This window comes from Electrophorus electricus, chromosome 25, assembly GCF_013358815.1.
Source record: "Electrophorus electricus isolate fEleEle1 chromosome 25, fEleEle1.pri, whole genome shotgun sequence".
Taxonomy (NCBI): Eukaryota; Metazoa; Chordata; class Actinopteri; order Gymnotiformes; family Gymnotidae; genus Electrophorus; species Electrophorus electricus.
Window position 1 is genome coordinate 6,699,408 of NC_049559.1, and position 24,397 is coordinate 6,723,804.

General features: G+C 42.3%; 2 protein-coding genes and 1 long non-coding RNA gene across 7 annotated transcripts; 1 reads left to right on the forward strand and 2 right to left on the reverse strand.

Annotated features, from left to right (window-relative positions):
- Positions 1-2,599: 2,599 nt before the first annotated feature.
- inhbb (inhibin subunit beta B) lies at positions 2,600-14,821 on the reverse strand. 2 transcript variants are annotated; one of them, XR_003412284.2, is made up of 5 exons: positions 13,727-14,821; positions 8,124-9,580; positions 6,831-6,892; positions 3,017-3,082; positions 2,600-2,675 (listed from the first exon to the last, which is right to left on the reverse strand). XR_003412284.2 is itself a non-coding variant. In XM_027032965.2 (2 exons), exons 1-2 carry the CDS (start codon positions 14,109-14,111, stop codon positions 8,799-8,801), a joined length of 1,167 nt encoding a protein of 388 aa, XP_026888766.2. In that variant the 5' UTR covers positions 14,112-14,821; the 3' UTR covers positions 7,265-8,798. The 2 variants fall into 2 exon arrangements, 1 of the variants encoding a protein (XP_026888766.2); XM_027032965.2 differs by lacking the exons at positions 2,600-2,675; positions 3,017-3,082; positions 6,831-6,892 and having other exon boundaries at positions 7,265-9,580.
- Positions 13,090-19,233, forward strand: LOC113592192. The gene is made up of 3 exons (XR_003412285.2): positions 13,090-13,110; positions 13,848-13,886; positions 19,171-19,233. It is a non-coding gene; the product is annotated as an uncharacterized LOC113592192 (long non-coding RNA).
- si:dkey-3d4.3 (ras guanine nucleotide exchange factor F) lies at positions 16,656-23,658 on the reverse strand. 4 transcript variants are annotated; one of them, XM_027032937.2, is made up of 9 exons: positions 23,613-23,637; positions 22,562-22,640; positions 20,992-21,186; positions 20,786-20,868; positions 20,580-20,658; positions 20,328-20,374; positions 20,033-20,153; positions 19,233-19,413; positions 16,657-17,892 (listed from the first exon to the last, which is right to left on the reverse strand). In XM_027032937.2, the coding sequence occupies exons 3-9, from the start codon at positions 21,152-21,154 to the stop codon at positions 17,289-17,291; spliced, it is 1,278 nt and encodes a 425-aa protein (XP_026888738.2). In that variant the 5' UTR covers positions 21,155-21,186; positions 22,562-22,640; positions 23,613-23,637; the 3' UTR covers positions 16,657-17,288. The 4 variants fall into 4 exon arrangements, with proteins under 4 accessions (XP_026888752.2, XP_026888744.2, XP_026888738.2 ...); XM_027032929.2 differs by lacking the exon at positions 22,562-22,640 and having other exon boundaries at positions 23,613-23,658; XM_027032951.2 differs by lacking the exons at positions 22,562-22,640; positions 23,613-23,637 and having other exon boundaries at positions 16,656-17,892; positions 20,996-21,085.
- Positions 23,659-24,397: the final 739 nt, after the last annotated feature.

Genomic DNA, 24,397 nt, shown 5'->3' on the forward strand with positions numbered 1-24,397 from the left:
GACTTTATCACCTCTTTACTGCCAGCCTCCATGGACCTACTGCAGTTTGCATACTGCCACAACCACTCCACTGATGATGTAATTGCACATCTGCTTCACACCACACTGACCAACCTGGACAAAGAGAGGGGTAATTATGTTAAAATGCTGTTTGTTGACTTCAGTTCAGCATTTAACACTATCATACCCTCCCTACTCACTACTAAGTTGGAGGATCTAGGACTGCATCCATCCCTGTGTGACTGGATCTCCATCTTCCTAACAGACAGATCACAATCAGTACAGGTAGGCAACTGTGTCTCATCCACCCTCACCCTCATCACTGGAGCTCCTCAGGGTTGTGTCCTAAGCCCCCTGCTCTACTCACTATATGCCTATGACTGCACAGCCACTTCCAGCTCTAGCATCATTGTCAAGTTTGCTGACGATACCGTCGTCATGGGCCTGATCTCGGACAATGACAAGAGGGCCTACCTGGAGTAGATTAAACACCTGGAGAACTGGTGCCAGGAAAATAATCTCCTCCTGAACATCAGCAAGACAAAGGAGCTGATCGTGGATTGCACCAAGAGCAGGAGTGGCACTACCAACCTGTGAGGATCAACAGGACCATGGTGGAGAGAATAGACAGTTTCAGGTACCTTGGAGTTCATTTCACAGGACCTGTCCTGGTCCTGCCACACCAACTCCCTGGCAAAGGCTCATCAGTATCTTTACCACCTCAAACGCCTAAGAGATTTCAGACTGCTCTCCAAGGCGCTGTGGAACTTCTACACCTGCACAATCGAGCGCATCCTCACAGGGAACATCACAGCCTGAATTGAGAATAGCACCAAGCAGGACACATAAGCACTCCAGAGTGTGGTGTGTTCAGCAGAGCGCATCATTCATACAGAACTTCCTGACCTGCAGACCATCTATCACAAGCGGTGCCAGACCAAAGCCAGGGGGATTGTGAAGGACCCCACCCATCCCAACAATAGGCTTTTCTCTCTGTTGAGGTCAGGGAAGCGCTTTCGCTCCCTGAAGACCAACACAGAGAGACTGAAGAGGAGCTTCTTCCCGCAGGCCATTTGGGCCCTGAATCAGGGCAACTGATGAACTCTGGGGACCACTGTGTGCACTGCGTATGATGTCAATAACATCATAAAAAGTCTGCAATAACTGTAAATTGTAAACTGTAAATTGTAAATTGCAACTGTTAATTGTACATTTTGTATATGCGCATATACTCATATACATATACATTGTACATTGTGTATATATACATATTGTATTGTACATATATTGTATCCCTGTATCTCCTCAGCTCAGACAGAGCAGTCACAAAAGCATTTCACTGCGAGTTATACTATGTATGACTATGTACATGACAAATAAAACTTTGATACTTGAAACTTGAGTGAGACTTGGTTTATAAATCCCAGGTGGGAGTGAGATGGTTTGTAAATCTCAGGTTGGAGTGAGAATTGGTTTATATATCCCAGGTGGGAGTGAAATGGTTTGTAATTCCCAGATGGGAGTGAGAACTGGTTTATAAATCCCAGGTGGGAGTGAGACATTTTGTAAATCCCAGCTCAGAGTGAGAATTGGTTTGTAATTCCCAGAGGGAAGTGAGAATTGTTTTCTAAATCCCAGGTGGGAGTGAGACGGTTTGTAAATCCCAGCTGGGAGAAAGATTTGGTTTATAAATCCCAGGTGGGAGTGAGACGGTTTGTAAATCCCAGATGGGAGTGAGACTTGACAGTGGTTTGTAAATCCCAGCTGGGAGTGAGACTTGGCTCTGGTTTATAAATCCCAGGTGGGATTGAGGCTAGGCAGTGGTTCAGGATTTTGGTTACAGCAGATTGGGATATAAACAAGTGGGTTCACAGGCTTATTATGGAGGCCACCATCTTATGAATGAAAGAGGCAGGGCGGAGGTTTTGGCACAGAAGTTCACAAGATTGCACAGCCTCTGGATCTACTACACGACTGCATGGGTACCTGGATATTCTGAATCCAAACAAAAGGATACAGTTAAAAAGAGACATGTCTCTGCTTTTGTGGACACATTTTATGATGAACCCCCACCACTTGCCACCCCGCCCAAAAGACAATGATCTCTTATATTCAGTATCTGAGTAGCTTTCTGCTCCCTGTCCTGATCCTTACGGAGTTTCTGTCTCTGTTTGCTCCTCTTAAATTGTTACCTGCACGGCAGTGCTTGCCACAGCTCTCTGGAATGTTCAGAATGCACCTGAATATGTCAACAATCAGTGTGTTTACAGGACTTTGAATAACACACACACACACACACACACACACACACACACACACTCACACAATGGGCTCCGTGGGATAACAGAGGCTTTTGTTGGGTGCGTGCGGCATGTCTCCAGCTCTGCAGAGGAGAAAAAGCTTAAGATCTTATCACAGCCTGGGCATCGCTGTCAGAAGCATCGGAGAATCCCACGCCGTGTGTGGCTCTTGTCCCTTCCCCGACTCAGCGCCCCGTGAAATTCATTTGAGTCAAGTGTGAACCGCAGACTTTGATTCATGTTCTGTCCCCCAGGGAGAGGCATGCGGTCTGCACCCAGCCCAGCAATTTGATTTGGTGGCCTTTTCTCAGGACCGCGCTTGATGCTAGTCCAGCAAACATCTGCATACCCTCCTGGGAGCCTTATCTCCTTGTGCTAGATCAGATATAAGACAGAAGGTAAATGTTCACTAGAGACACCAGTTCCTCCAGGAACTTGTACTTGTCCACTGAAAATGCTTAATTTTCTCTCAAATTGTTTTGGAGTGAGATGCATGAGATGTCAAGGTCACAGACATGCAAAATGAGGTTTCTGCCACTTGGAAACTACAGGTTGTATACAGTTTGCCTGTTTCATGTATATTTAATCTATAAGATACACTTTTTAAAATTATATATTAGACATAAAAATAACAAAATTCTTGGGCATATCTAGAGTATATCTACTCCCTAAAATCACTGTTAAGGTATATATATTGATAGATATTGAGGGCATACCTTTTAAGGTTTTCGTTCAGTTCAGAGCGGTCAATGCTCCATTTATTCATCCAAGCTCAGGCCTTTCTATGAGAGGGGCAGAGGAAGGGGGAACTCTTCTATGAGGTCAGCCAGCCTCGAACTGACATTCAGATACCACAGTTTGTCACATGTTGATGTTACGGGCTGGCGTTACCCTGAGACATGCTTTGATAATCAAGGCTGTGTGTTCCAGAAATGCTGCTGCCTTTCAAAGGGAAAAAAAAATGAAGGTAACTAAAAAAAAAGATATCTGTAACTTTCTCCTTCTCTTACTCAGGGTCATTCCTTTGGTCCTGAGTTGGAAATCTCACTCTCAGAGTTGAAGAACTTGACAACGCTCTCTCTCACCATGTGATCGGGTTGCCTCTCTCTTTGTGTCATTGTGTCAGGGTCCCTTTTAATCAGGAGGCGTGTCACCCTGAAGCGACATTCCGTTACTCTTCCAGTACCCTTCTCTCTTACATGTCTTTCCTGACATCAATTTCTGCTCACAAAGAACTCATTTTTCTGGTCCGTGATGGAAGCAGCAGCATCTTGAGACACCACCTCCGCCCCCTGGACTGCATCTCTATTTTGGTCAAGTCAAAAAAAGCCCCTTAAGGACAGAACAATAAGGCAGCTGCAAAATAATGAGACTCCAGTCAGCCGTGATGTACCACACAGGCATGCTGATGGCTCGCTTTAAAGTGGTCTGAGATGAATCTTCAACCACACCTGAAATCCCCTTGAATGGAATTCCCCCACTCATGCACACGTACACGTACACGTTCTCACAAACAAATGCTCACTTCCTCGATTCTTTCTCCGAGCTGCGAGATCAGAGAGGCAGCTGGCTTTGTCGGTGAACTTGAGCCCATAGCAGTTTGATCGGCCTCATTCTCTCTCGTCATTGTCACCGTCTCCGGCGGTTTCTGCCTCTGCATGCACCGCATCACATGAATGTGAAGCAGAAACTCTGCGGGGCCAAACAAAAGGGCCAGCTGTTTACCCTCTCCCGCTTTCAACTCCGGTGCAAGCGCCAATCGGCCCTCACCTCCATTTCTGTCTAAAGGTTAAGCTAATCTCATCACCCGGGGGTATTGCCACGTAACAGCCTGGTTTCGTCCCGGCTGTTTGCCAAGCCCAGGCCAGCCTCAACAAGATGTCCAGTTGTATAGTGACATCGAGGATGTCTGAGGTGGCAGGCCAACACTAGGGGAGTTGTGGAGAATGTGGCGGGGGGTAAGACTAACTGTGGACTTTCAGTGGCAGTAACTCAGTCACCTTTTTTCATGCCACACTCTGCACTATCAGCTCTTTCAGTAGGGCAACTCCCTCACGGGCTCCCTGTGGAGGTGGCCCCTGTCGATCTCTGAGCCCAGGGCTATAGGTAGAGCGCGACATAAATGAAGGCTTTGTGGCCCTCGCTATACTCCAGAGCTCTAAGTGTCAGAAGGTCACCACAACGGGAGGGGGTATGTCGGGGAGAGAAGAAGAGAAGCAGAAGGGAGTGGAGAGAGAGCCACTAAAACTTTGGATTGTTTTCCTGCCAGCCAAATTAAATAAAAAAAAAAACAACTTGCAATCCTCTGAGAGCGTATGCAGCCAAACCAGTCTAGTGCACTGGTAGTACCGCTGAGCAAGAGAGGCTTGATAGGACACTTCTCATGGCTCGTGGGGTTGTTCATAACACAAGGCCATTTTTAACTGACATCAGTAATTTAGAGCCCTTTGACCTCTCGGCAAAACTTCCTTAGGGATGCCGAGTGCTAAAGTTAGTGAAGCTTAAGCAAACAAATGTATGTAAACATGCTTTGCATTGCTGTCATGTTCATTAAGACTGCACTAAGCAGGCGGTAATTAACTAACACATTTCTACACCCAAAGCCTGTTGTTGATTTAACGATACAAGCTAAACTTCCAGAGGATCAGTGTCAGAGCCACATGCAAAATATTTTACTAACCACTCAGAGGTCTTGTGACATTTTTAATCACATTAAAGGTATTTTTTGTGAACCTGCTATAGCATTAAGGTAGATAAGCTGAATAGTGACCTTCGGAAGCAGCACTCTGACAAATGCTCATTATGTGACTCTCATTTAAAGCCTGAAAATGCTTGATTCCGACCTTTAAACAGTCATTGCAGCAGAAGATTCTTTAATCAGGGACACGTTTTTACAGTGTCAGTGTTTTATCAGTTATTTTCTGAGAGCTGATAAACTAGGTGTGGGTAGGGGTATGTAAAGTAGGGGGTTGTGGGTGTGCGTGTATGTGGGTGGGTGGGTGTATGTAGAGAAGGGGGTTGGTAGGTGCGTGCGTGTGTGTGTGTGTGTGTTATGTAGGGAAGGGGGGTGGTGGGTGTGTGGTTGTGTTTGTGGGGGTGTGTGGGGGTGTGTGTGTGGGTGTGGGTATGTGTAGAGGAAAAGGTGTGCAGCCACTGAGAATGATTGGATTAATGCATTTTCTGCTCATTAGGGCTCTCAAATATGCTTTCAGGCTCCTAAAGCCCTTCCCTCTACCCCATAATCCCCTTGTAAGAATGCACCGGTCGATCCGGTTCAAATTGCCCCTGGGGTCGTAATATTTACCTGCATTTAAAAGTAAGGTAAAACACCCAATAATTCCTCTGTGTTAACCCTGTTTGGATACTATATGGTATATCTTGAAAATGACGTTTGGTGCTGAAATACACTCATACTATAGCTCTGTGTACTCGATTCACAATGCAACCCCAATGCCCTCTGACATCATACATGGTTGCTATGATACTAGACTATGTAAGAAGAGTACTGTATATAGAGAGGCTGGAGATGCAATCTGTTCATCTTTGTTTTACATTTTTAAGCACACAGGGAGTTCTTTATCTTAATACATTTGGTGTACATTTCTAACGCATTAGTTACCCTTTAGTCGTGCCCCATACTTCAATGTCATTGTAAAGTTATGGGAATATTGTCTTTTCCCAAACTGCTGTAATAAAACATTCCTATGTTTATTGCACATTATAGTCAAAGTGACTTTGTTCAATGTTTTATTTAAGCCTTTTTCCCCAAACATTTTTAACCTTTCACTGTTTCAGTGGTACTTTTAATACTCTATGTGTTTTGGTCTGTGATGGCTTGAGTGTGTTTTATGCATGTGTGTTTTATGCATGTGTGTGTGTGTGTGTGTGTGTGTGTGTGTGGGTTCACTACAGTGTCATTAACATTCCAGCAGCCATGTCGGCACCGCTAACACTGCACTGCATGATGAGACAGCTCAGATTCTCTGTATGATCACACATACAAACACACACCCCTCCCATGTTATACAGGCATACACATGTACATGCGCACACACACACACACGCACACACAAACACTTTGTCACCTCGCTATAGTATTACCCGAGCTGACTTTCCCCATTCCTCGTCTTGATTGAGATGTCCGACCCAAACAAGTTATTTCATACAACATTTGTATCTGGTTCACTTGGTAGAAGCAATATGAGTAAATTTCAAGCAATTATCCTGCCAGTGTCCTTAGGCTGGGTACCCTGTTTTGGAAGCACTGGAGTTCGGCAGAAACATTTCCCTCTGTTGGTAGGTGTGCAGGCCCACTCTGTTGGCCTAAAGTATTCCAACATACCAGCTTGTTTTCGCAGCTCTGCCTCAAGGGTCTAGAAAAGGCAGTGTACAAAAGGAACTTTCAGGGAACCCACTCTGATGTAATCAGGCCATGTGCCTACATGTTGAAGGGTGGGAATCCTTCTGCCTCACAGCTGAGAGGACACAGAGAATGACAGATATCAGCACTTTTTTTGTTCAGACATTTACCTTCATGCCATGCCTGTCATCCTTGGCACCACAGACAGACCAATTCAAACGATGTCTCTTAGCTGTAAAAAAAAAAAAAAAGAATATTTGGAATACTCTCTGCTTGCATCATCGTGTCTGTATGTTTACACCCCCCCCCCTTTTTTTTTTTTTACATCATACTTGTTTAGAAATGGCTGAATATGCCAATGTAACACATTCACCAATTTTATGATGATATCCACTTTTTAAGAAATATATTCCAAGTGTACATTTGAAGTCTAAAGCTGTGTGGTATCACGCACAATTTGTTTCTGACCCAAGATGCTCTGGTGCCTGGTGATTTTTGGGTAGCAGACCACTTTAACAACCCCAGCAGCACCCCTGGAGCTAAGCTTTACCGTCGCAAACCCTAAATCACTATGAATCACACAAACCACACAAAACACAGAGGATTCAGAGTAAGAATTTATTTTAAAGTTACAAAATATTTAAGAAAGGATATTTTAATTTTTTTTTTTTACATAAACTGTACAGAGATGATGCATGTTTATCTAATCAACTTCGTAACAACAGCTAGAAATAAGTTTTATTAAATAGAAAACTGGATAATTAAATGACAAAAAGACTGGTTCATAGGTTTGCTGTACAAAGTAAAAAAAAGAAAAAGAAAAGAGTTAAAATGGAATCCATGTTGTAGTGCCCTGATACAGTGATTAGGCCTCTTGATAAGGATTGACAATTATCTTACACACATATTGTAATGGCCTTGCCACCATATTATAATAGCTAAAATATTGGCCTCTTTGGTTCCATTATAAGGTTCATACATTTCCACAAAATCAAGCTTACTACTATAAAAATAACTTTCTCAATATCATTTTGTTTTTTTTGCCTTTTTTTAATCTCTTTTTTGTCTTTTAATTATTTTCCGCAACTTTTCAGTGCAAATATTTTAACAATCATCCGCTTTGGAAAGCAAGCGAAGATCAGATTTCAAGTATCTATTAAGAGTTTAAAGATCAGCATGTGAAAACGTTCAGTCTGATGTGGTTCGGGATTACTGTACACTGCATAGCTTGTGCGGCACTTTTTATTACCGGGACTATGAATGAGGGGAGGGGCGCCTCTCGAGAGCCCTTTTGAAGGCATTTTGATAGGCAAGTGCTTTTAAATTGTGCATTTTGAGCGCTTTTGCAAGTGCCTGCGCTGCCAGCTGGTGAGTATGACACCGCCTCCACAGAGCACATGGTGCCGACAGCATTTATGTGCCACTGAAACTCACAGCCAAAGAGCTATGACATCATACTTCACCTGTTCGACCTTACTCCTTGGTTCGGCGGTCTGCCACACAGACAGGGCGAGGGAATCAGTTCTGTCGCGTGCCGGCATCATCTGCATGGCCACTTGCAGGTCTGCGCTGACCCTACCCGACTGATACGTAACAATGCCACAGGTCATTTCAGTCAGGGTAATGGGACTGCTTTGAGGAACATGATGTCATATTACCGAGGACTCCACCTTAAAGGGATGGCTTGTCAGTGTCTTTGAAATGCTGTTGAAGTGCTGTTGTTCTGAAGTGTATAGGACGTTGATATGTCAGTGCTTTTACCAGTCTTGGAACGGGTGCTGAGAAGAACACATTCCAATGGGCAATACCAGCTTGTCACAGGTACAGTCAGACATAACCATCTTTTGCCTCTGTTAGAGAAGAGAGGACGACACCATTTTTTTTTAAAGTCTAGAAATGGCAAACTAGATTAAACTTTTGGTGATAACCTTTCCCTTCTCATTCCAATGCTTTTGTGTTCATTAGATGGGATTGAATCACTAATCCATCACGTATTTCCACCGCTTGTTCATGCAAAGATTGTATGCTCTGAGTGGACATATAATAACATGTTTCTATATGCATGTGGTACACAAGGGCCATAAATATGTCTGCCACAGTTTTTGTGGCATCGTTCTCTGACTAGATTCAAACAGGTCTCAGGCACAGCCGCATTCCTCTACGATCATGTTGGGAACGTCCCGCTTCACGATGTTGTACTCGTCGTCGAAGTACAGCATGGACATGGTGCTAAGCTTGGTGGGGATGCAGCAGGAGTTCACGGAGCCGGGGCTCATGCCCCGCATGCGGTACTGGTTCACCACAGCTGTGTGAAAGGAGGACGCTGAGCCCGGCACACCAGCCATGTAGGCCGGGCAGTTGCCCTCGCAGTAGTTCCCGAAGTAGCCGGCCGGCGCGATGATCCAATCGTTCCAGCCGATGAGGCGGAAGTCGATGTAGAACTGCTGCCGGCAGCACAGACCGCCACTGCTCCCGTCGCATTCCAGGCCCCGCTTGCGGATGCGGTGCTTGGCATCCGCCTGACGGGCGCGCACCACCAGGAAGGGCCGGTGCGAGGGGTCGGCCGTGTCCACCAGGATGGGCGCCACACTGGCAGCTTCGCAACCCTCACAGTGCACGTCCAGGTCCTGCCTCCGGCCGCCCGAGCCCAGCACGGCCCGCACCGCCTCCAGCAGGGGGAAGGTGTGCCAACCACTTCGCTTCAGCTCCACCCGCTTCTCCACCAGGGGGCCACGCCTGGTCTGGCCGTCCGACTTCGGGTGGTACACCCTCACCATCACCTTCCGCCGCAGACCCTTCTCCAAGCCCCCGGGCAGCAGCTTGAAATACAGCCACAGGCTGGCTTGCAGTACATGCAGGTTCTGGTTCCCCTCGTTGGAGATCAGGAAGAAGAGGCTCGACTTGGATGAAGCCAGATCATCTATACAGTAAGGAAAAAAAAGAAGAAGAGAGGAACAATTTTAAGCATATGCATTCCTTTGATATTAAAAGACATTAACTTGACACATGGCTGAAGGCTATAGTGTAAAAGTGCCAAAACATTCCGAAGATCTATTCCCGCTTATTTATACCTGAGGTGGATTTGGAATTACATGTCTAACATTGCTCGGCTGATCACATGACAGCCCAGGCAGGTCCAGATTCCTCCAATGATTTTTCACTCTCGCTTATATACGCTGCCTGGGCTGAGTGGCTGTACACGGCCCTGGGCCTGGGCCCAGTTGGCCCTGTGGTATGGGCTGCAGATGCAGGGGGGCAGGGGCGGACGTGGGCCCTGCACCGGGGGGTTCATTGAGTTCGCAGTGAGTGTAGAGAAAACCCGGAGCTCCCGGAGCCTCAGAGACTGACAGCACAATGCACCCTGTGAGGTATTAGGAGACAGCCGTGGCACAGCTTAGCATTGAGCGTGTGGCCTTTAAATAAAAGGCATGATGAGGAAAACTAAGGGCAATTTACATGACACTAGCTACTTTCTAAATACAACAGTATTTAGAATATAGTGCGGCCTTTTGAAAAGTTCAGGACGTTGAGCTTTTGTTTTCCCCTTTTAAAACCATTTTCCAGAGCCAACAGATAATTACGGATATCACCTTAGCAGTGAATGGTGTAATTAATCATATTCCATGTGATCTTTGTCTTGGTATAAGTAGTGGAGATGCTTACTGCTGGCACATGCCGAAATGGTTAAACTACCTTGTTTGCAAACTGAGAAGGTGAGGTCAGTGTCAACAGCTTGCCTCAGAAGACGGCTTGTTTCTCTGACAGTCTGCCTGCCCGCGTGTTGCTTCGGCTTTCCGTGCACTCGGCCCTGTCCAGACTCGTCTGGCTCTCTGCTCTCTGGCAGGGAAGCTAGCCTCTCCACAGTCCCACACTGGCACACAGCTAAAGCCCAAGGGGGCCAAAAGTAAAGCCCTGGAGAGGTGGTGTCAGGTGTTAAAAACAACAACCCCCCCCCCCCCCCACACACACACACACACACACACATACACACACACACACACACACACAAAAGTAGCCCAAAGAGAGTTACAGAAAGAGAAGTTAGCAAACAATTTGCCGTGCATGTTTTTGTCCTCGTGTGTGTGCCCCCTGGTTATAAATATTCCAGCATGGCCTGTGCAGAGAAGTGTTTCAATGCCTGTCTCAACAGCTCCTGCTCAAAAATAAATGACATATATCCACACAAGGGAGTGGTCTGAATGATGTACTGGAACAACAATGTCCACTAGCATATAAAGTCCCTCTGAGCATAGAGGGAGGAGTGCAGCCTGGAAAGTGGCCACATGACCCTCTGCCAACACTCTGATTGGGCGCGCCCACTCTCAGCTGAGCTGGACCACAGATGGGCACCCAGCACTGTCTGTCCGACTCCATGGGAGGCCAGGGAAAGATGGGTTGATTATTGGCTTGCATTAACACTTCACTGTCTTACTGAGCCTTTTCAGACAGACCTTTCCTGTTAAGGTGTCTACATTTCTGTGATCTCAGAGAGGCAAACAGAGGTGAGACAGGCCATAATAACACTTAACAATTTAGTATGCAGACTGCTTGCTCAAGCAACTGTCCTCACGTAAGTGGAGAACAAGACAGTAAGACACCTCAGCAAAATCGGAAACAGTCACTCGGGTAAGAGCTGCTTGACAGCTATCGACCTGCTAGCCGGGAAAATCAGCCATGCGAGTTTACATTGGTACACCAACTCTGAACGCTCCAGGGCTGGAAGCTCTGGGATGAGAGGACAGAAGTCCCAGGACTCAGCGGATGCCTGGGTGGGCCACTGTCTTTCCTTCATGTATGCTGCAGCATGTTCGTACCTGTGCTGCCAACAAACAACACGGCTGGTAATCCACTACACTCATTACTCAACAGCTCAGACATCCTCGGACCACACTCTGCCACACCATTCCCAGACAGTGGTGTAGCTTGCCAGCACAGCCATTATGGCCTACTTTCCCCCCCTGGGAATCCTTGTGAGGAATGTCGAGCATTGCACGGGTAACTGGACTTTTGACCATATAAGCAGGTGGCTCGTTCTCAGCGCCTCGCTGGAGACCGCATTCATGCTTGAAATGCTTCACATGAATTGCTTGGCCAAGACATCAGTGAGACCAGAAATACAGAGCGCTGTCTGATTAGATTCTGATTCTTTGCCAGTCTCTCAACATGGCAGCATCTAATTTCCACAACTGGATACGATGTAAAAAACAAACAAACAAACAAACACATACAGACAATAAAAAACAACAACAACAACAAAAAAAAAACAACACAAATAGTTCCTGAAGGGATTCATTCAGATGCAGTATGACTGATATTGCTTATAAAGAACAGGTCATATTGCAAAAGCTCTCTTATGCTGAGAACACTGTGACACACTTATTAACGTCAAATAATAAAGCCTAATTCCATGTGCTGGACTGGGCGTGAAGAGTTCAGTGGGTCCGAATGGCTATGGATAAATGAGAAGCGCACATGTCTCGCTTCGCTCCCGTGGCTACGGGACACCAAATCCTTCTGGAACAGCTCGTACGATGGCGTTAGTGGAGACGTGAAACTGGCAGTTGTCCTCACCTGCACCTTGGCAGGCTTCATCTCCCCACTCTCCTACAGCAGGGTGTGAGGCGCAAGCCCGCCCCCTGGCCAATAACGGCCCATCGCGGCATGCGGCGGAGCAAAGGGAAGCATCCCGCCCTACCTCGAGTGTGGCCTGACCTGCCACACAGGCACTGATTTGCTCGCTCGTCGCCCGTGAAGCGAATTTCCGGGGGCCTCTTCGGGACGGACGTGTCCTAAGGTGGAGCGGAGGGCCGTGCAGCTCGGAGCAGAAAGCCCTGGCTGGTAGCCCCGGCTCTGGGGGTTAGCGCCAGCTGGCCCTGAGGCAGAAGGGGTCTAGAGAGCAGGGACCGAAGCCAGATCCGTGACACAATGCAGCTCAAAGGTTCAAAGGTGTCATGAATAATGGGGGCAAATGCAAAGAGGCCTGCATTTGCTTTGATATTTTAAAAACATTCTTTGCAGAACTGCGATATGAGCAGCCCCCCCCCCACCACCACCTCCAACCCAGACCCTGTCATCCACTACGACTCAAATGTCTCATGCATTATTCTGTGATTTCTTTTGTTTTCTTTTTTTGTTGTTCCCAATGTTGACATATTGGGTTTAGCAAGAACGTACAGTGCTCTACCAATAATTACCTCTCTTTTGTTCCCCTGTCATGAGTGTGTTCATATCATCTTGGTACAGAAATGGGTTTGTGGATGGTCCAAGCTAACTGTAGCATAAAGTGTTTCAGACTAGGGGATAGGAAAGACACCTTTATAAACATCAGGTCTTATCTTTCACTTACGTATTTTCCAATGTTCTTTTCAGTCACTGAAAGTATCTCTAGAAGAAAGAAAATTAAGGCATATTTGGATTCATCACTTACCCACCATATCAACAAAGACAAAGGTGAGCTATATAAAACTGTGTTGATCCCTCTGGGTGTGCTGAATGTGTCAGAGAGTGTCTGTACTCTTCAAGCTCCGTATATTTCCCTGGGAGCTGGATAAATGGCCATCTGAATTTTTGGTTCTGTTGTAAGTGGTGATGTCACTGCAAAGTTTTAGTCTTGAAGCGAGAACCAGGACTTGAACTGTTGCTAAGGCAATAAAGGGTTGTTATGTAAGGTTTAAAATTAAGGCTTCTGACAACATATTAGTGCTGGATGATACAGAAATTAGTCATAATAGTTTTATCTTCACATCTTTCTTTATTCCCTGATGCCCCGTGATTTAACTGCCGTGTTTACGCCCACTTCATGTCTACATTCAGGCAACCTAGTAACGATTTTCCGGCTATGTTCAGTGAAAGTTTTGTCAATCTATTTGCGACTGGAATTATCGGTGTCATTAGTAAAACTACTACGACTCCAGATGTTCCAAGAAGTTATTTTAACGTCGGTTACAATAAATCGACAATAAAAGTAATACCCCTGCTGAGAAATTAATCCGTTCCATATATGTGAAAATTACGATGATTTATTAATGGTCTGTAACGTCACATTTAGACAGAAACGTTTACACACCTGACTCGGCGAAACTGATGATTTCTGACGTTTCCTCTAGCACCTCGTTATTGTAGGCGGCTTGTCCATCCAAGTTAGGAATCTCTAACCTCCCGTCTTCTCTCACTTTGCCGGCATGGAGTTTCCTCAATGCAGTGACCATTGCAGCCTTCGGGATAGGGTGAGTTATATTAGGTCTCTGCTTCATCTGTAATCTGTTCAGTATATGTCTCTTAACCGCATCCAGGAAGTCTGTGTCTTTTCTGTCAGAGTCATCTGGATGCCCGAGTAAACACGATGCGCACGACTCCTGGGACCCCGTTTGCGTCTCCGTTCCCGGGGTCAGTGCACACTGAATTGATAGTAGGCAAACCATAAAACACGTTGCTAAGACGATTATATTCATTTTCTCTTCAGTGGGGTGGCTGGCGATTGTCTTTAAGTGCACTGAGTTTCTCCAGGGGTTTGCTTTGCATTTACAAATCCGTCATTCCAGGTAAATCGACGCTGTGCGGCCACATGACATATTTAAACAACGTGTTCTTAAAAATAACTAAACAAATAAGTTAAGATTCTACTTAAGAAATGTTTTTTTTGTTTGTTTTGTTTTGTTTTTTTTGTTTTGTTTTTTTAAGTTACAACCGGTAAAAACCTCCAGCAGTTACCTTAGAGAGACGTCCATGTCTTTTGTCATACTAAAGGATGTAGAAACTTAGTCCCGTCCGTTTAGTGATGGGGATTAACTTCGAGCATCCAAACTCAACCTCAGTCGAAGGCAGCTGACACAAAACTTGAGAACCTCATTCTTTGTAGAAACAACGGTGGTCTTATGGCTGACATGTCAGTCTCCCAGTCACGGTATGTGCAAGGTAAACATAACTCAGAATGCCCAGCTGCCGTCTGATTGAACAAGTTATTATTCCTTTGAAGCGCTACGAGGTCAAATACGTGTTCTCCTGGATCCTTCGTTTTAAAGTCCAGATTGCCAGTTTGTAATTTTTTAAACGATGTTTTTCATTATCCTCCTGTCTCCTCTCAGTCGGGAATGCCAGTGTTCCTGCGCGTATGCGCATAGACCGTGCGCCCTCGTGGAAAGGATGTTGTCCTTAAGTCTTTTCTCCCGTGCAATCACGACGCAAAGCCACCGCACGCCGAAACTTTTTTTATACTTGAAACCACGTGGGGCGTTGCACCAACTGGAAACGAGAACTGCGGGTGATGGAGCTACTCCAGCATATGATTAACAGTTCATGTGGCCAGCCAAGGTGAATATGCTAGACATCTATGCTAGGCTCTACTTTTAAAATCACACTTTCTTTTTGGATGTCAGTCATTCAGTCACTCTCATGATTTCTCTAACGATTTGGAGCGTTCTTTTATAACATAGCATGGTCATACGTGAACACCATCAAAATGATCAGTTATCAATAATTTATCAAGGCTGGTTAAAAATGTTAATATCACATTTTTATTACAGGTTACTGCTTTCTTTCAATTTAACAGTCCTTCGGACAATCAAAATGCGCTAAAGTTTAAACAATAATGGAATAATGAAACTTGGGTTTTCATTTTGTTGTAATGTATTTGCGGCAATTATGTTTGGAAATTTTATTATCTGAGTTCAGTTTGCCTTTCGTTGCATACAGAGCCACGCCGGGAAGACTATCCTTTTCATTGGTGTTTTGGCGCCCTCTCTTGAGTTTACTACATAATGCCACATAATGCGTGTCAGATCATCTGGCCCGATATCTTTTCTGCAAGAACTCTACCGGGATTTTAGCTACTTGTCCTTATCACATCCAATAAATTTACATGTGCCACATTTAACCGACACTCTTATCCAGAGCGACTTACATATTTATCAGCATTACAGGAGTACTACAGTAACCTAGCAATAGATGCAATAGGTGTGTAACGACAGACGAAACAAGCCTATTATACAAGAGAACCACAGACATCTGAGAATGACTAGACGTCGACGTGAAAGCACTCTAAAAATAACTGCCTTAACTGAGCGAATGTCGGGCCAATTTAATTCAGGTTAGTAGGTCAAGAGATCATTTCACATGGTGCACCTAAACAGGGGCGTAAGCATCTCTTGTTTTATGTGTAACAAATGGACTAGCCTATAGCCTAAATGGACAAACAATATGTAAAAGAATTGAGAAATCTGTTTCCAGAGAAATGTTTTGGACAGAGGTCTTTCATCAGCTGTGCAAGCAAAGTGCTTCAGAGACATTTGGCTTGCACAGCTGATGAAGGACCTCTGTTTGAAAAGTGCTGTTCCGCTGGAAACTCTGTGTACTTTACTGCAATTTTGAAATCTCTACATCTCTTACTACAGTACACTGCAATTACTCACCTAAAATTCATCATTTACCCTTACCTGGACTCTATAAAACTCACATGCAGTTCCTCAGTGTGAGGTCACTTCTGTTCGTGGCAAATTACCAAGTTGTCTTTCTGTTTCTGCCCTTTTATGCCCCTGGACTGTATTTTGGATTTGGCATTTTGCCCACTGTCTTCAAGACCTGTTAGCTCCTGTTGAAGCTGGTCTTTTTTGCCTCTACCTGCCATATTTCCACTGTGATTGGTCTGACCTTCATTTTGAATAGTGTTTTTTGGATTAGTCTATTAAACCTGCACTTTTGCTCAGAGATGCTTTCCTGCATCTGCTTGAAACTTTACAATAACATTTAGATTTCAGAACTAGGCCTACAGCAGGCAATAACTGTCAAATTATTACTGTACATCCAGTGAGATTAGCCTACAAGCAATTTAAAGATGTCTCAAATAATTGTCCAGGTCTCAAATAATTGTACACCACAATGAAAATATTGACTCTTTTACGTTGTTTATAAACTATTATTCAAATCCGTTGAGTAGGTTAAGTGGAAAAATGTGGATAAACATGAATATTTCAAACTACTTGGAATTGGAATTATGTTTTTATTAAACAAAGTTCAAAATAGAAGTACTGAAAAATTTATGTTGCTTGCACCAATATGAGCACTGTATCTGTTACCAAGCTATGTGTTCTGAAAACATGAACAACATCAGCAATTACTGAATATTAAGTTTAGCCTATATAACCTTTTTAGAAGAATATATAGAAAGTAAATTCTCCCCAGAAAAGTTACAAAATTTATTTAAAACTTTCCAGAAAATAAAATCTAGAACTAATATTATTTTCACAAAGCAAAGTTATTCAATATGGTATAAAAATCCTAATACAAATAAATACTGACAATTATAGGCTTAATAATTTATAATAAATAATACACTGAACAAAATTTGAACATAAAAATAATTGCCAAATAATGCAATAACCTTTATTTTTTTTGAAATATATTACAATGCCACCAGTGTACAACATCTTGCTTAAACACTATATAAAATATGCCTGTATGTCCTTATATTGTATCACCAAAAAGCTATTCTATTGTTTCAGAGAAAGTATCATATGTATTTATGAGGAACACAATGGAAACAAGCTCTTTGAGTAATGTTTGTGCAGGGGTATTGTATATACTTATAATCAGATAATTTCGTTTCAGCTAAAGAAGGGATCAGCTTCTCTAAGTCAGTTGTCTGCCCATGTCATTTTCCACACTGAAATGGAAGCATGCTCTTTGAGAGGTTTACCGCCTAATATGAGCAGTAGGTTTGGCATGGGCTTTACCAGGCCGTCCTCTGTTTCCTCTGCTGAGTTCTCACTGTTGCCTTTCTTTCTGACATCTTGCTGGGTCACTGCGGTGAGGGAGTTGCCCTGTGTCTCAGACCCTTCAAAGCCCAGGCTATTGTCCCTCAGCCCATTTTTCTTCCAAGTTTGTGTCGTCTGGAGCTCAATATCCTCCCTAGGCTGCCCTGTGGATAGCGTGGATGGGACACACTTGTTCTTAAATGGTCTGAGCTTGATCAAACTGTTGGATGTGGAGATTTCCTTATTGATGATGTCAGTGTGTGGTCCAGGTTTAAAGTTTGGGCCGAGACCCACACTGCAGTGGTGAATCCGACAGGGAGCGGTGGATCCCGGCAGTGAGAGCAGCTTCTCCCAGTTCAGTGTGGTAAGACTGAACCCCCACAGGCAGTTGCTGGGGGCACTCTGGGTCACACCTCCACCAAAGAGCAGCATGCTGTCCTTGTACAACACGGCAGAGTGGCCCATCAGTTTAGAGGGCCCTGAGCTAAACAGTAAACAGTGACACAGAAAACCAAAATTTATAATAGTGCAATAAATGACTAATTCAGCCCCTGTTACAGGTGGATTCCTGTAGTAACTGCTGTGTAGGGACCTCACTGGTTAATGCTTATCAACCATTTAAAAAGGCTAGGTGCAAGATATATTTCTTTGTCTACTTGGTTACCTTGAAATAATACAATGGGAACTATGTGTTTTATAAAGTTTAATCTCTTAACCGTGTGTATTCCTGATAAGAAACTAATATCAAAATTCATTTTAAACAGAAATACTGATAGAGAAGGTTAATTCAATGGCAAATGATCCAGGCTAAGAAAAGGCAATGTGCTAGCTATCAGTGCTAATATAGCTGCATTTTGGGTTATTCTTATTTTATACTGAGTTATGGTGTCCAGATTCTCATACCCATTGCAAAGGATCACTGTTTTTCTTTTGCATTTCAAAGTATTTTTAATTCTTTAAAAGTGTTTCACTGACTACACAATATTGAATTCACGAGTATATCCCTGGCAATGAAGGTGGGCAAGTGCCCTTTCAGATAAGTGAAAAAACACCTGCAATATTACCAATGCAAATATTTCATATCAGATTAGTACCATAGGCCTCTGATCTCTACCAGTGCCTTTTACTCAGTACCATTGTGTCTAGCTGCACCTTTACTCTAAATGTCCTGTGTTCCCTCAAGTATGTCAAATGTTGAATCACTGTATCCATTGTGGTGATTTTAAGGAATTTTTCTTGTTTCCATTGTTTTGCCCCAGCCATTGGAGGACTCTGTGCATACTTCTGATTAGGACTGCACAAGTAAAAGAAAAACAATTATTGCAATTTTATTGCAACAATTGTGATATGTTTTGCCACATATATAAAAAACCAAAACAAAACAAAAACAAACATACAAAAAAAAACAAAACAAAAAAAAAACCACCCACAATGGTGACCCCAAGATGTGATATGATTATGGGCATTATTTTTACCAAAGTAAAAATGCTTGTTGGATTATGTCATTCATTTAAACACACAGAGTCCTGATTTGCAATATCCTAGATTGCTCAAAATGCTAACAGCACATATGAAGAAACGTTTGATAGGTTAAACAGTTAAGTTGCATCTTGTAGCATCAGTATTGTAGATACCAATATTATATCAATTACCAAACAATATTTTGCATTGCCCTATTACTGACATGTAAATAATACATATGACTCACAGGACATTTTTATACCTGCTATTTTTACTTTGATCTTTATCTTTCCTATTGCAGTGCTGAGCACTACCTCTGCTATGGTCAACACTGAATGTGTGCAGATCACAGGAATCACTCACAAGACTCTCATGGAGCTCCAGGTTTGGCTGAGAAAGTTCCATCTCCACAGGTCTCTCTGCTCTTTTAGGCCTTGCAGGCCACCATACAGGTACATGGAATCCTGGTGGACCATGACAGAGTGACTATGCCTAGGTCCAGGACCTACTTGTCCTTTGCTCAACAATGACCACACCCCAGAGTCTAACACACACACACACACAAACACACACATGCACACATTTCTAAAGATCGTGCATGTGTATGACATGCAAATAAATCTCTAGCCACAAGAATAGATAGTAAGTGTAGAGAAACTGCATAGTTGTTGGGCCTTTTAACCTGTAGACACTGACGTATATGAAATATGCAGTTTGTTGAGAACTGGATAATCTATTCCAACATTAGACCTTACATATACTCATTTAGCTATGTTTGAGTCTGGTGATGATCCAAGTGTTGAAAGTGTAATTCAACTGACTACTAAATCTGATCTTCATTCAGAACGGTAGGTCCAAAAAGTGCACAGCATTTGTTTCTCTGGTATCTATTGCCTTTATATATTGATGTTAGCATATTAAATATAGAATTTGTCTGTTTAACTCTGGACAGACAATCTTCACATATATCACAGTGATAGACCATTCCTGATAAAGAACAACTTGCCTGATAAAGTCTTTGAGCAGATCATCAAATAATGCCCTGCAACATTTTGTCCTTTCTGGAAGTTAATATACTAACCATTTTATGAGAGTGGTTATTCATTATATAAACAGTGAGACTGTCTTCCTATGATTTATCCTGTGAACAAAATATTACTCACCAAAGTCATATGCCCAGAATTCCTGTAAGGTCCTTTGCATGTCATTGTATCCACCATAAACATACATGGAGGATCCAAAAACAACAGCACTGTGTCCCTTTCTGTTGCTTGGCGCATCATTCTAGCAAAAAAAAAACCAAACAACAACAACAATAATGGGTTCAGAGTAGATGCAGAATCTTCAGAACTACATTAATAATCACCGAAGATTGTACATCAATACAAAATATAAAATCCTTAATGCATGAACTGTAATAGTCTACAGTAGGGGATTGTGTTCATAATTGCTATGTACCTGAGAAGAAGAGTTTTTCACTTGTGAATGCAACCATTGCTCCATAGCTGTAGAAAACAGAAAGTGGAAGCCAGGGTAAATTATGTCATAGTGACAATAAAATAATAATGTTCTTCTTCCACATCTTTCAAAAAATACTGCAGTAGAATACAATGCTAAAAATAAACTTAGCACACAGATTTGTGAAATAAATGTATAATGTGTTTTAAATGGTTTCTTACAACGCAAATATTTAAAAGTCTGGATAATTACCTGTATCAAATAGCCAGAGTGGTATTTTTGATTTAGAATATGCTGTACCTCTTAGGCCTCCAAAAACACAGAGAACACCCTTAGAAAGAATAAAACCATAATATGATATGAGGACTATGTTAATTTACCATATACTTTATGCAGCAGTTCACATATTTGCACTGTAAGACACTATTCTTACTGGATTAATGTTTGGTTTAAGTCACCTGACGTGCCACCATGCTGTGTTCCTCAAGCTCTTCAGGTGCCTTGTCATCATTACAGTCCAGCTCAATCCACACGTTACACACTAAAATTACAAAACACCACTTCCTGTAGAAAATTCATGCACTTCAGCACACAGCGAGGAATAGAATTGCATGCACTTAGATGCATCTTAATGTTCACACAAAAAGAAATACTGATAACTTACTGACATTATATTTCCAGAAATCCTTTAATGAGTGCCTCTCTCTACCTCCCAGCAGGTAGACATTTCCTCTGCAGACACAAGAAGCATGCTTGTAGCGGTCACATGGTGCGGGAGAAACCTGAGGAACTGATGTCCACAGACAAGAGCTGCTTCTCTGGCTCATACTAGGCCACTGGGTGTGTCATAAGTGCACTCCTGAAAGTAAAAACATTTGTTTTAGCAATCAAACCTGGAGTAAGTTAGATGGGAGTTTCAAAGAGAAAGTGTAAACAGCACAGGAAGCTAATTACAGACTGCAGGCACAAGAGGCTGTGGCAGCTGTGAGGAATTTTCACTTCAGATAATATAATTTTGTTCATTGGCAAGTGATATGCACACACAGAAAATTGTAATCCTAAATGGTTCAACAAACCAAAACTACAGGCCCAAATGTCAGAGCTTTTTTTTTTTTAATATATATATTTTTAGGAAATGTTTTACTCAGATGTTATTTCCCATCTTGACAACATCCTTTCTACAACAGCCTGAGTTAGGAGTTCAGATACCTCAACCAAAGTCATCTTCTGATCTGTTATGTGAATTCTCTGCCACAGGTATAAACAGTCTAAAACTGAAACTCTGCACCACAGGTGCATCTTATATGGGGTCTGAAACAATTTAAGGTAAACAAATATTTTTCAAAGCCTTTACCCTGTTTAAATGAGAGTTAGGGTGGGTTTTTGATTACAAATGAAAAAATCAATTTTAAGTCTTTATTTTACCCCAACATGACAATAATATTCAATTGGCCCTTATAACTGTATATACAAATGCTGTGAACTATGAATGTAGGGCTCTAAGAAATTCTCACCTGAGCACTACAATCCAACAGAGAAACACCCTTCTCTGTCATATCTAAATATATCTGGTTGTAGCTATAATGAATTCTATTGAAAATTAATTTACCCATTACTTATATATGTAACAAGGCAGAATCAAATAGATGCTTTTGGATTAAAGTGAATGAGTGTTTAATGACAAAAGGATAATACAAAATGTAATCAGACAACAGGTCCTAGTCAAAACCAGAACAGTGGGACTACCAAATTAAGGGAACATCAGGAGCAGAATAAAAGCCAGTTCAGGTGAAAGTAAGAAAAAACAATGCAGTTAGTAAACATATACAAGTATGGAGAATACAAATAGCAGAGTCAAGGGACAAAAAAAGAACACAAGGTACACAAAAGGCAAAACACACAAAGGAATATTGTGTGCTCTGGAAAACAGTGCAATACGTCACAAAGACAGAGAAGAAATACACTCTTTAAAAGGAGTATAAATGAAGACCCAATCAATACTCCAGGGAAGATGGTTTTAAACAGTGTCTGACTGGGTGATTGCTGGTTGTGGAGGTCCAATTGACTCCCCTGGGGATACTGGGGGGTGGAGTGTAGTCCCAGAATGCTTTGCATATTGGTTAGGGCTACAGGGCTTTGTGACACATATGATGAATATGTAATGGACTTCCTACACAGATAACTACATTTACATTTTCAGAATTTGGCACATACTCTTATTCAAAGCAACTTACATATTTATCAGTATGTGTATTATCTGGGAATCATTCCAGGAACTGCTACCAGCTTGCTCCACTTGTCCTATCAGGTGAGCTACAGGAACAAGTGAAGTTGTTTACTTATTTTACAAAATTGCTTCTGGGACTGCTACACACAATATAATTAACATAAAAATGATATGTAACAGTATTATTGCATTTTATTAACATCTTTATTTACTTACTTATAGAATCTAATTGTGATAAACGTCTCTGCTATATGCTCTTAATAATATTCTAGATTTTTACATTTATTGCTAAGATGTCTAATGGATTTGCCCAGAAGTTCGCAGTTCCAGTCAACATCAGAATAAGATAATATAGCACATATTGCGCGCGAGCACACACGAACACTATTAACGTGTGAAGAGCCACATCACTATTTGAATAATTAAGCATTAAATCAAAGTGTGGTCTTTATTCTAAGAGACCATTACTGTATAACAACAACACTCGGTCTACACTTACTCGTGGCATAACAGATTGTTTTTGGTCAACAATTTTTAGACTTCCTGTTGACCTGAGAAAGTAAACTAATTAGCCAACTTAAAGCTGGAGGATCTGGTTACTCAGACGTATTTAGGTGCGACAAATGTGTCATTTTCAAGTAGTTTATTAATATTTAGTTAGCTACTCAAACAACAGCATTATTCCTACTCCACAGTTACGCTTTAGAAGGGCCCCCACCTAATTTAAACCGTTTTAGTTTAAACCGTTATCTTAGCTGGCCATGAAGCAGCTTATTGATCGACCGAACAGTCTTGACCATTAGCGTGATATAATCCACAAGTTTATCAGTATATCGTTTTGTAACATGCTAACGTTAAGACAAAGCTAGGCGTTTAAAACTATTTGATATGGCAAATCATGTGACAGGAAAGAAGCGAAATGAATTATTTTATAAATCCTAAGATTCTTTTGTGAATTAAAACCTGTGGTCGCTTCTCACTTACTGTTACTAAACCAGCTATCTTTAATTTAAATGTTCATTTTGTTTATTTATTAAGAATAGGCCCGAATTACTTACAGTTGAAACGTCCCCCCGCCGTTCCCTCAGTAACACAGGATGGGCGTGGCCAATCTCCTGGAATTTTTGTTTTGTATTTTTTTTCACCCAATAATTTTGGGTCTGCAACGTGCAAGATAGTTAACGCTCTAATTTAATGAAAACATATTATTAATGAATGGATGAGTGAATGAATGGATATAGATAGTTTTAAGATTTGCAGGATCACATCCACATGTGAAATGCAGGTTTATTTGCAAGGTAGGCTGTAGCACAGACGCTTCTGTATAAGTCAACAGGTCAGTTATAAAGCTAGGGTATTTATCAGGCAGAGAACATCTTACGGTTGTAGATTTACTTCATTCGTATTAATACTCCAACGACTATCAGCTAAATCAGGCACTGGCATCAGAGTAGTCTTCAGATGTGCTATATTGTACAGCAGGGGGCACTATTATATCACGCCAGATCCCACTGAAGGCTTATGCTGTCTGGACGGAATGATCTATCTTATAACTATAACAATAAACTTTTGTTACATTCGGTTATTATTTTATATTATAAGCGTACACACCTGTGATTGGACGAATCCATAAACAAATTCACACGTAAACGTTCTCTGACAAAGCACCTCTTCAGGGCTGGTTAAGAGTTGTTTACCTTTTAATATGTGGGATGTTTTTATACAAATTTAATCATACATAAACGTTTGCGCCAGGAATTAGCTTTACATGGATCCTATTCCGAGTACAATTTCAAATCTCAGACCGATTAAAAATGCTACATATAAACAACTCAAGATGTTT